The sequence below is a fragment of the Xenopus laevis genome, chromosome 2L (assembly GCF_017654675.1).
Source record: "Xenopus laevis strain J_2021 chromosome 2L, Xenopus_laevis_v10.1, whole genome shotgun sequence".
Taxonomy (NCBI): Eukaryota; Metazoa; Chordata; class Amphibia; order Anura; family Pipidae; genus Xenopus; species Xenopus laevis.
In genome coordinates, this window is record NC_054373.1 from 98,046,012 (window position 1) to 98,059,028 (window position 13,017).

At 38.3% G+C, this 13,017-nt stretch overlaps 1 protein-coding gene across 1 annotated transcript in view; it reads left to right on the top strand.

The window, feature by feature from the left end:
• srrm3.L (serine/arginine repetitive matrix 3 L homeolog) overlaps positions 1-13,017 on the top strand; it is a 218,102-nt gene that overhangs the window by 161,464 nt on the left and 43,621 nt on the right. The window contains exon 6 of the mRNA XM_018246863.2: positions 11,915-11,995. Within this exon, the coding sequence (XP_018102352.1) occupies positions 11,915-11,995 (81 nt within the window). The remainder of the gene's footprint in view (positions 1-11,914; positions 11,996-13,017) is intronic.

Below are 13,017 nucleotides of genomic sequence, written 5' to 3' on the forward strand. Positions count from 1 at the left end.
TCTATGGGACCTCAACTGCTTTTACTTGAAGGTGAAGGTTTGTATTAGAGTTTTTCTAGTGTTTTACACTTAATAAATCTCGAATTTTTAGGGTTTTAGAGAAATTTCAAGAAACAATTTTTAGAGAAAAAAATATATTTTATGAAAAAAATGAAATCCGAATGTTAGTTAATCGGCCCCTTGAATGTAAATAATTTATATCCTAATGCTTGCCTAAGATATTGTATTTTAAAGGGATCCTGTCATCGGAAAACATGTTTTTTTCAAAACGCATCAGTTACTAGTGCTACTCCAGCAGAATTCTGCACTGAAATCCATTTCTCAAAAGAGCAAACAGATTTTTTTATATTCAATTTTGAAATCTGACATGGGGCTAGACATTTTGTCAATTTCCCAGCTGCCCCTGGTCATGTGACTTGTGGCTGCATTTTAGGAGAGAAATGCTTTCTGGCAGGCTGCTGTTTTTCCTTCTCAATGAAACTGAATGTGTCTCAGTGAGATTGTAGTGATACCTATTGGATTAGTTAGCGGTCTAAACAGTTATAAAAACTTGCATTTTGCAATCTACTGATTTGGCAAATAAAGATCCCTTACCCTACATTGTACATGTATGCAGTTTTTAGCAAGTTTTTAGCAAGGCCTTATATAGGTCTTCATCAGACCAGTCCATTTGCTCTGCTAAATGTGTGGCCCAGTTGAGCCGAGATTAATTTTTTGGTGACCTTGTTAAACAAGTGGATGTTCTTCTGTAATATTTTTAAGAAATGCAGCCAAACAATGAGATACCATTATATACCCCACAGCAGTGTCGGACTGGGACACCAGAGAACCACCCAAAAACCTTGGACCAGGGGCTTACTCTCAGTATTATTATTCTTCCGCACTCAACCTCCAGTCTCCTTGTCTCATTTCTTTACATACTATAATCTATTATTCAATATATTTAGCCTCTTTTTTTCTCATAGAAAAAGGGAATGTCCATGAAATAGGCCAAATGTTTTACAGCATGAGGGCCGATTGACACCTGGGCCCACCGGGAGTTTTCCTGGTATCCCGGTGGGCCAGTCCAACACTGCTCCATAGATATAATGGCTCAGAAACTGAGAATAATGATGCTACTATAGATCATAGAATGTAGCTTATCTTTTGAATAAGTACTAAGAGATGTCACTGGGGCTCATTTATCAACATTGGGCAAATTTGCCCATGGGCAGTTACCCATATCAACCAATCCCAAATGAGCTTTTTAAAGCCAGCTGCAAGTAGAACAAGGAATGCAGCAATTTGATTGGTTGCCATGGGTTACTGCCCATGGGCAAATTTGTCCAGCGTTGATAAATGACCCCCACTGTATCTACATTTAAAACATAGATCATCATTACTGAGTTCCATAAATGCAACTTTCTACTATCCTCTAACCCCCCCCCCCCCCGCAACTCTACCCTCCAGAGACGGGAAGATAGATTAGCCCCATTATGCACCATATGTTAGGATGTCAGCTTTAGGTCTTGGTTTTATGTATATATATATATATATATATATATATATATATACACTGTATATATACATATATATATATATATACATATATATATATATATATATAAGCAAAAAGAAGACCAGCAACACCGAGATTTCTTGTGATAGAGTCAATTTTATGTTGTGAAATCACAACATAAAATTGACTCTATCACAAGAAATCTCGGTGTTGCTGGTCTTCTTTTTGCTTATAAAATATATTACCGTGCACCCGAGGAATGCTACAAAGGCGGAGTGCTGCCCTCACCAAGCAAGCATATATATATATATATATATATATATATATATATATATATATATATATATATATATATATATATATATATATATATAAAACCAAAGGAATGGTGCACTCCGTAGACAAAATTAATACCTGGGTGCCAGCATGGGAAATAAGCAGTGAACAAGGATTGCGGAACTCACAGGATTTTAGTGAAAAACACAAAAAAATGTATTATTAAGCCTCTAGGATTAATAATAAAACATTTTTTTGTTTTTTCACTAAAACCCTGTGAGTGCCGCAAACCTTGTTCACTATATATATATATATATATTGCTCTCTGATACCGGCACTCTCGACAATAGTGGTAAATGTGCCTGGGTGTAGAGACAGCAAAGTAATTCAATATGTCCAGAAGAATCCACACTGTCATATATATATATATATATATATATATATATATATATATATATATATATATACACACACACACACAGGTACACAGGCTAGTGATCATAATTAAGCTTGTGTAGTATTTAAATGTAAAGGAATTGACATAATGAATCAAGTGCTTATTGAAATAGTGTAAGATTCATATAAAAATGTATTACAATTATAATCACCTACATTGAAAGCGATACTGACACTTCCTATAAAAATCATAGGAACGTGACAGTATCAAGTAAATGCTGCACCCAGAATAGTTCACTTCAAAGCCTCCCGCAATGCCGCCCGCAGCTCCCGCAAACCTACATTAACCCGACCCTCCGACACTGCTAAATGATCTTCTGTACCGTTTCAGTGACAATGGGCTGGGGGCAGTGCGATCCTTCCATAGGCTAATTACTAATGAAAACAGGAATTCAGCCTATGGAAGGATTGTGCCGCCCCCAGCCCAGCGTCACTGAAGTAACCCGTAAGATCTGTTAGTAGTGTCAGCGAGTCAGCTGCACAGGTTTGCGGGGCTGGGGTGGCTTTGAGGTGTACTATTCTGGGTGCAGCATTTACTTGATACTGACATGTTCCTATGATTTTTATAGGAACATGTCACTATCACTTTAAGAAAATAGCTAATATTTAAATTGTCACTAAATTCCATTAGGTCCCATTAGAAATTTTTGGTCAAATTAAGGCCTGGCCAGCGTTGGATCCCCATAAGACCTATCTGGATGATCTGCTCAATCTCAGGGGGGAGGGGGCTGTAAAGCAAGTATAGCATGAGGGAGGGCAATGGGCTGGGTAAAGAGGGGCAAAAGAAATTACATATTTTACATAAAATTTTTACAAATAATTCTGTGGCTTCTCACTAAAGTTAGGCCATTGTTACCATATAGGAAGTCAATTCTAGTTTAAAGTAGGGATTCTTAACCTGTGGTTCAGAACCAAAAAATGGGTCCCTTTGCTGTTTAAGGTGGGTCCCTGTGCTGTTTAGGGTAGATCCCCATGGTTTCCTGAATACAATGAATTCTTTTCTTACAATAAAAAACAATAATTAAAACAAAATACTTGTAGTCTCCTGAGATGATCGAAAACTCTGATATAAATGTTAAATCTGCTTCTGATCTTTATCTCCACATCAGACATAAAAGTAGCTGACATTTAGAATATTTAAATTAGCAGTTGTTAAGCAAGTTTGACCTTAAAGGAACTGTAGACTCTAAAATTTATTTTGCATAATTATGCTTAGTACGGAAGAATGCATATGCTAGACATTATGTTCTGTCCCTACAGGCTGTGAAAATCATTATTGCTATTCTTTGCCATTATTTGTTCCTTTAATGCTGGTCATGCACCCAATGATGCCATTCCATGCCCCCATCTGCAAGCCTAAGAGAGTCTGTTGTATAGACTTTTTAAAGCAGGCTTTGATTGACAAAAGGCATTTGTAGAATATAAGGTGGGGTTTAAAAGAGAATGTGCTTTTATGGGCATGGCTGAATCTGCAAGCAGAATTAGAAATAGTTGTAGAAGCTTTGGAAAACACTGCATCAGGAATATGCATTATTTTACTGTTTCCATTAGACAAATAAAAAAGGGCAAATTAATGGTACTCCTGCCTTTGAGCAATCAGCTCAGCCATAGTTCCTGTAAAACAGGTCGTTACATAGTTAAATTGGGTTTAAAAAAGACCAAAGTTCATAAAATTCAAATCTATCTATCTATTATCTATCTATCTATCTATCTATCTATTATCTATCTATAACACACATATATAAACTATATATACTACTCTATGCTAATTGTAGATTTTAGTATTACAATAGCCCTTTAAGCCACTCTTAAAGCCATTAATAGAATCCACCATCACAACAACTATCTATCTATTATCTATCTATCTATCTATCTATCTATCTATCTATCTATCTATCACATATATAAACTATATATACTACTCTATGCTAATTGTAGATTTTAGTATTACAATAGCCCTTTAAGCCACTCTTAAAGCCATTAAAGGGACAGTAACACCAAAAAATTAAAGTGTTGTAAAGGAAAGACAATATAATGTAGTGTTTCCCTGTGTGGGTAAAACTGTTGTGTTTGCTTCTGAAAAACAACTATAGTTTATATAAACAATCTGCTGTGTAGCCATGGAGGCAGCCATTCAAGCACAGGGCACATTTATAACAGATCAGTTCAGAAGAATCCCATTGTATACTACAGGGCTTATCTGTTATCCGCTGTGTATCCTGTGCCTTTTCTCCTTTTTCAGCTTTGAATGGCTGCCCCCATGGCTACACAGCAGCTTGTTTATATAAACTATAATAGAGTTTTTGAAGCAAACACACCCGTTTTACCAGTGCAACACAACAGTACTTTATATTTCCATTACTATAGGACAATTACATTTTTTTGGTGTTACTGTTCCTTTAATAGAATCCACCATCACAACATGGCAACTTCTATTAGTATTAGAAAAGAAATGAGAAGAATTGGTATCTTCATTATCTTCACTAAAATACACAATGCCAGGCACCTTTAGTTTCATTGTCAACTGCCGGTATAAGGCCACCCTTCTCCTGCATTCCTAAAAGTTTCACAGCCCCCTCATCAGGGCTTTCCTGTGTGAAGCACAACTTCTAGTAGCTTTACAATTGTACAGAACCCAGCACAAGCCCCACTCCTGCTTCCCATCAAAATTTCTTCCATGAGACAGGGTCAAACAATTATCCATACTGTGTTATCTATCATGTACGATTAAGAAATGCTCTGCATGTGTATTGTTGGGTTGTACTGAAAGGGATTATATTATTTTTATGGTGTAGTTTTTTACATTGTAATTTCTAAATTACACTGTTTACACTGCAAATAATTCACTCTACAATATAAAATGTAATTCCTGAACCAACAAGTGTATTTTTTTTAGTTATAATATTGGTGTGTAGGCAGCCATCTCAGGTCGTTTTGCCTCGTCATGTGCTTTCAGAAAGAGCCAGCACTTTAGGATGGAAATGCTTTCTGGCAGGCTGTTTCTCCTACTCAATGTAACTGAATGTGTCGCAGTGGGACCTGGATTTTAGCTGTTATCTTGTGTAAGGGAGCTGCTATCTGGTTACCTTCCCATTGTTCTGTTGTTAGGCTGCTGGGGGTGGGGGAGGGAGGAAGTAGATATCACTCCAACTTGCAGGACAGCAGTAAAGAGTGACTGAAGTTTATCAGAGCACAAGTCACATGACTGGGGCATCTGGGAAACTGACAATATGTCTAGCCCCATGTAATATATCAAAATTAAATATTAAAAAATCTGTTTGCTCTTTTGAGAAATGGATTTCAGTGCAAAATCCTGCTGGAGCAGCACTATTAACTAATGTGTTTTGAAAAAAACATGTTTTCCCATGATAGTAGCACTTTAAATTAATTAAAATATCTTGCCCACATGGTCAATAACAGGACAGACCCACTAATTGTGCTGAGCTGTACAATTGTAGACTGTGGAGTTAGAGAAACATATGGGTTCTCTATCAGAAGGGCTGGAATGGGTACACAATCAATGCTATGCATCAGTGATTTCCCTGATACAATGTGTGGGGATGCAGGTCTCGTAATAAAGATATCCACAGGGATGTCACAAGGTGCTGGCTCTGAAATGCTGTGATGTTACCTGACATGTATGTGATAAACCTCAATGGATTGTGAGTATAAAACCCTGATTTGCAAAAAAAGAATAAAGCCTGTTGCTATTTCTTAGAAGAGACAAATACTGTATAAAAAAGAAAGGATAAGGTAGTTGTGAAATTAATATGATTGCATTTAATTCTGCATAAGAAAATTTGTATATATTTACTTTTATGTCTACCTTCTGCAGACAGAGACTTTCTTTACAGCGTAGTCTACCACACTCCCCTCCAGCACTACACAGGTTAAACCACTTCTGAGCCTCTCCCTTAGCAGCTATTACAGACAAGTCATTCATCATCCATATAGTTAGTTCTGGGAGGGAATCCTGCTTGTAGCTCTGAATCCATAAGCTGCTTGAATGGCTCAGCTGCACAAGAGGCTTAAATAAAAGGAAATACATGAAAACTGTACAGAATTACATTTGAAAATAGTTCTGTTTAAATTGACTAAAACGTACTTTGAGCAATCCATACATAATATCAGTCCATCATTTTGTTACTATCAATAGAAAACCCTGCTGTGAGTTAAGGCTCGGTTTCAGTGTTACTTTTACATTCTGAGACAGTTGAAAGAACAGTTGAAAGAATCATTCTGGATTTAGAAAGCCATCAAAATAAAATACATCCTGAGACACAGATTGTAGATCAGAGAATAGTTACAGAGATGTCAGCCTCTCAAGAGTGAAGCTTGGGGGATTTTGGCAATGTGCACAACATGCCACAGTCATACACTGACCACTCCCAGTTTCATGCTCCACCCTAATTAGGGGTATAAATATAGATGACTAATTTTTAATTTTGAAGTGCACTGTATAGTGTAGGATGTTATGCTTATATCCTGTTATTAAAGGACATGTAAAGCCTACATTTTCCTACCATGTATATAAGTTGGGCATATCTTCCCCACCCAAGCCACATCATTTGTACTGCATATACCCCCTCCATTTGCCAGTGCCATCACATTTTCCTAAAACAAATAGCAGCTGTCACCCGGTGGCCATTTTCCCTCTGACACATCATCAGTAACATTGACATCTGCTAACAGAACATGTATGCTGTAAAGTTCATGCAATGCAGAATGCAGGTTTACACAGCACAACATACTTTTTTCTCCTAACCACCTCAGGAGAGGTGGTTAGGAGAAAAAAATCAGACAGCTAGATTTTCTATTGGAACCAGCAATGCTATATCTTCATTGGCTGTTAGACTGGAGGGTGTGTTTAGTAATCTGAGCTGAGAAGAACTGAGCATGCTCATGTGCCAACAGCCAAAGTAAATTCCCGAGGGAGGGGGACAGAGTGGGTTAGAGGAGGATAAAGAATTCTAAGTGATTAAGGGGATGTTGCAGCCTTATTGTTAACCTTTAAAGAACCAGAGTGGCAGTTATTTAAACATTTCAAAGAGGCTGTTCACTGATTACATTTTTGTGTGTGGGGGGGTTTACATGTCCTTTTATGTGGAAGGTGAAAATTCCCTATTGACTCAGACATGTTCGGTAGGTTTCCCTAGCTAATAAAAGGTAGGAGACCATCCATGTAAGGTGGATGGAAATGGGGGATGGAGCCAAGGCCACAAGACAAGAGAGGCCTCAGTGGAGGTAGACACTTAAGTATAAGTGGGGGCTGAGGAACCCCATGAACAAGTACTAGCAGTGTCGGACTGGGGGGCCCGGGGCCCACCGGGACAGCTGTCTAGGGCCCCCCTCTGGCCTCCCCGTCCGGCCCCTACTTTGAAGTGCGCCGGCGCGCACGCATTCTGGCGCGCTCAGCGCGCACGCACGATGCTGTACTCGCCGCATCGGCGCATGCGCAGGCTGCGCGGCGCAGTTTTTTCTTTCCGATTTGTGAATGGAGAGAGGTGGTCTGGCCCGGCGGGGGCCCATGAGGGTCGGGGCCCACCAGGTTTTTTCCCGGTGTCCCGCCGGGCCAGTCCGACACTGAGTACTAGCTACTGTGAGGGCTAACACATAAATTTTACTCGTTTTAGTATGTAATGCAGTCAGAGGCTCCAGCAAAGAGAAAGCATAAGTATCGCAGTGGTATTAGCCATGTATTAACTCAAGTGGGTAGGCTCTGGGTTTAAGGGAAGTCTTTTGGAGCAGTGCATTGAGGACCCTGTATGCTGGGTCAGGGATACCTGTAACCTCTATGTCTGTGTCATTTAAATGGTGACAAGTAATGTCAACAGTAATGAGAATTGTAGAAGAGGGAAAGAGGCATAAGTTGGATTGTGTTTGGTGGGGGTAGATTGTTATAATGGTAATATTATTAAATATTAGCAGGAAGCCAATATTTTGTATAATTTTCTGTTTGGACCCCACACCTTGTTCTATTATTATAAATTGCAGCACTCATGAGGATCAGCATAGCATTTAAATTATAAGGAGCAAGCTCTTTCCTTGCCTGATCTAATAAGCAGCATTTGTCAGGGCTTGAGTGAAAGAGGTCAGAAGGACAAGTTGCTCGCATCCAGAAGCCTGATCATTAAAGATGGCTTTTTCAATGTCTGCCTGTAAAATGCAGGAATTGAAGCATCAAATTGATGGTCATAGGGGAGATGAGATAGATCTGCTTACTATGTGCCACTGAAGATGATGGATTTTTAACGGACTCTGATAAAATGATTCAAATGCTGAAAAATGTTTGTCCTCTGGTGTGTAATAACTTTTATTAGTTATGCAGCTCATTAGAAGAAAAAGCAGAATAGAAAGGAGGACTGGGATGGCAGTAAAGGAATGACACTTCTGAAAAAGAAATCGGAAAACTGTGACTTTATAGGGTGCTCAGAAAAAATAAAATATCAGTGCAGAGAGATACCAAGGCAAATAAACAAGCACCACACTATGACAATTGTCTTATTTCAAAAAGCCCTAGGACACAGGAATATGGGGCAGTTGCCAGTGTTTTGTTGCCTGAGCGCAGAGAACTGTTATTTTCCCCTCCATTTTCCCAAGTAAACCCCTGCTTAGAGACCAGTGAACAGCAATGTGCCATTGCTTGTAGGACCATATTGGTGCATAGTATAACCCCCAGTCCAGTGTGTCAGAGGGATACACAACTAGCAACTGGCAGTATATATAATAACAGCAGCTATTTGTAATATTTGGCTTTGATATTTACAAAAATAGTAGGGGTTCTTCACTGTGCACCTTATTGAGTATGTGAAATGTTTTACTGAAGATGATTTCTTGTGCTTTGTTCACAAATCTGCCTGACATTGAAATGGGAATGTGCAGCATTTTCCTGTTTGTTCATTTATTTGTAAGTGGGGAATTTAATTTAATTTCTGTATTCTCTTGGGAAATAAACGGTACGATCTTGAAATGATGGATTTTAGCCTTAGGCATGCATGCACATTTGAAATTTGGTGGTAGGGGTGCAAGAGACATCCAGAATAAAAGCCAGTGAGACTGGGGTTGGAAAGGCGTATAGGGCTGCTGTACATATTAAAGGGGCTGTTCACCTTTCAGTTAACTTTTAGTATGATGTAGAGAGTGATATTCTGAGACAATTTGCAATTGGTTTTCATTTTTCATTATTTGAGTTATTTAGCTTTTTATTCAGCAGCTCTCCAGTTTGGATTTTCAGCACTCTGGTTGCTAGGGTCCAAATTACCGTAGAAACTATGCATTGATTTAAATAGGTGACTGAATTATGACTAGGAGAGGCCTGAATAGAAAGATGAGCAATAAAAAGGAGCAATAACAATACATATGTAGCCTTACAGAGCATTTGTTTTTACATGTGGTCAGTGACCCCCTTTGAAAGCTGGAAAGAGTCAGAAGACCAATTGAAAAGTTGCTTAGAAACATTCTATAACATACTAAAAGTTAAAATAAAAGTGAACCGCCCCTTTAAGGGGCCCATTTATTAAGCCTTATTTTCAGGTCTCGGTTTTTAGGGGGAATACTTGATTTTTTTGTGGGAAAAAAACCCTCAGATTTTTAGAGATTTATCATACCCCAAAGCTGCTAAAACCCTGAATCTGAAAATATGCAGAAGTCAATGGCAGTTATCCATTAAGTTGTTTGTTGACATCATGATCTGCACTCCATAATCTGCAAATGTAGGGTTTCATCTAATAATCCAAAAAAAATTAATGTCGTTCAACTTGAATTGAAACTCGATTTTGTTGTGACAAAATGTGGCACCTTCGCTATAAAGCATGATATTTGACCTTCTTGCAGCAGAGCTTTTGGGCAGTTCATGAATATAGACTCTACAATCTAAAGCTGGCCTTAGACGCAACGATCCGATCATACGAGTCGTGGATTCGTACGATTTTCGGACCGTGTTTGGAGAGTCCCGACATTTTTGCTGTCAGAGGTAGTACATTGGCTGATCTGTTCTTTTACTACTTTATTTGGTCGGAATGGTAAGACTGTGATCTGAATGGTTAGTGGAGGGTCGGGAGATGGAAAAGTCCGATCGTACGTTGATTTGTACGATCGGATCTTTGCGTCTATGGCCAGCTTAAGGCTCAAACTGTACAGATAAAAGATGGCTGAACAGAGCACAGCAATTAGAAAAACTTGCTTGTATAAAAACCATGATATTTATTTGTCAAGTCAAATTAGTACTTTTATAAAATCTCAGAAATCTAATAGATTCTAAAAATTCTAAAATCTAATAATAAATTCTTTAAATTCTAAAATCTAATATTGCTTTATTAGAATACATGCAATTATATATCAGCCATGCCATTGAATCTTGAATGTGTTTGGTAAAGCTGCAAATTTGAATGAAAGTAGACAGGATGAGTGATATCGTGATCACAAGGCAGACGGCTATGGAATAGTAGGACAGGCAGACAGGCTTGAATAGAACATAGCTCTTCAGCTGCAAGCAGTTTTTATCACTGAAAGATTTAAGATAGACTAGAGAGTAAGATGCAGGGAAAATACACAGGAGTCTGGATTCTGTTAGATAGTGCTAAATCTCACTAAATGGCATATTTGATACATGCGCATTAGATAAGCAACAGCAAAAACACAGGAACAACGTTGGGTGCGGCTTTATGGCATATATATATATATATATATATATATATATATATATATGTGTGTGTGTGTGATATGCGGAATTTTCTAGTGAAAAAATAACTCATCTTAAAATACCTTAATAATATCCAGGGTTCCTTTCATTGCTTCTCTTGTATAAAGGTTACACTTTCCCTTGTGTCATCCGTGGTACTACAGCTCTATTAGCTAATGGTCATCACTCCTATGTCTGTGTTTTCAATTGCCCTCCCCGCACTCCTTGTCTATTATCCCACTGACAGTCGCTCCCAAACAAACATATAATACAATCAATTTCTTCAGAAGCCAATTACCCCACTATTATGCCTTTTGAGTGATGGAAGGAAGAAGTGCGCCCAGAGGAAACCTGTGCAACCATGGAGAGAACACATGAGCTCCATATAAACAGTACCCTAGCCGTCTGTGTGGCAGCGATAGTAACTGCTGTGCCGCTCCCATCATGTCTTTTACAGTTCCTTCTTTTTTGACAGCTAGCTCTTAATGTTACCTGCTTCGTTAACATCAGATGATCACTGTATCCATAGTAACAGTCTTTGCTTTGCAGATCTAAATATTTCCTTTTAGGTCCTTCCTTTTGTCACTTTTCTGTTGTATATATTAAAGCAACACTAACACATATGCAGTTAAATATTGCTTGTCATTACTGAAAATTCATGTCTTTGCTAGTTTTTCAGTTTTACTGTATAGCCATTTAACATTTGAACCCCTGCTCCCTTCAGTAATGTAAAGGCTGAGTTGCAGCCTATATGTCCCATGAGCACCCTGGCAGCCGCCTGACTGACTCCTCTGCCAAAGAGAGCTGCCATCTCAACTTTAAACTGCCGTTCCATGGTAAAGTGCCCTTCTAAGCACATTGGTCCTAGAGGCATTATATTTGACAAAGCTATATTTGATTCGTACTCTCTTTATTTCCATATATGAGCTATTCTACTGAATCCCCAGAGGAGAGGTGCTGGTTCTCGCCAGTAACATACTAAAATGCATCTTTTTCCCTCACAGGACAAAAAGAAGGCTAAGTAGCTCAGTATCTCCTCCACCAAAGAAGAGAAAGAAGAAGAAATCCAGCCACAAAAGGAGTCGGTGAGTGGATCTGTGACTCATCTATCTCAGTGTGCCGAGCGTGTCCCTGCACTCAATCAGACTAAACTGCTGGGCCAAAAGCTGCCAGGAGGTGCTGCTGATAAATTAATGGCATTTAAAAGCTATTACTTTTGCACTGCAATGCAGTAGTCTGCTTTTTAAAATTGGTTTTTGAGAAGCATGGATAGACACTATCTCTGGACATTAATAAATAGTGACAGGGGGTGTCAGTCATTAAATAGGCGAGCGCATCTATCCCAGCATGAAATGTAAAACTACGGCTTATAAGCAAGCGGTTTTCTGTGCAGCTAAATAGCACATGTTCACGTCTGTGGCAGATGTAAGGATGTAGGACCTATTAGAGAATTCAACTAAGAATTAAACCATATGTTTTTTTAACCAAGTATGCATAGTATAAACTATACAATTCTTTGAATAAAGAATTTTAAAAAATGATATATTATTCTCCCTTAAAATGATTTTATTGTTCCCTTATGTCTATTATCCGTTATTTTCCATGGTTGGGCAGTTTCTCTGATGATGTGAATATTAACATACTGTATTGGGCATTGGTCTTTCACAGAATGCATAGGGGGCTTGTTATGTTGAAGGGGCTAATTGGAGTCTCAATCAATTAGTGGCATGGGTGTGGGGCAGCATTTTCTACATGGGAAGAAAGAACAGAAGAAATCTATAACTTTTCTATAACTTTTTCCATAAAAGTTTTTCAGTGCCCTTTAAAAGGGCCATTTTTCACCAAGAATTTTCAATATGGTCTACATAATACTATTCTAAAATAATTTATAACTAATCCATTGTGGAGTCAGTGGGTACGGAGTTTCATTCTCCTTTAAAAAAAAAGTTGGTATTTTCCCATTTGTTATTATCAGACTCACTTATCAACCAAGATGCATAAGATGGAAAGAACCCAAAAATAAAAAACATAAAAATGAAGAATACAGCCAACTAGCTTAAAAACACAAGAACATAAAGTACTATTTCTTCTGCCAAAATATCTTTGT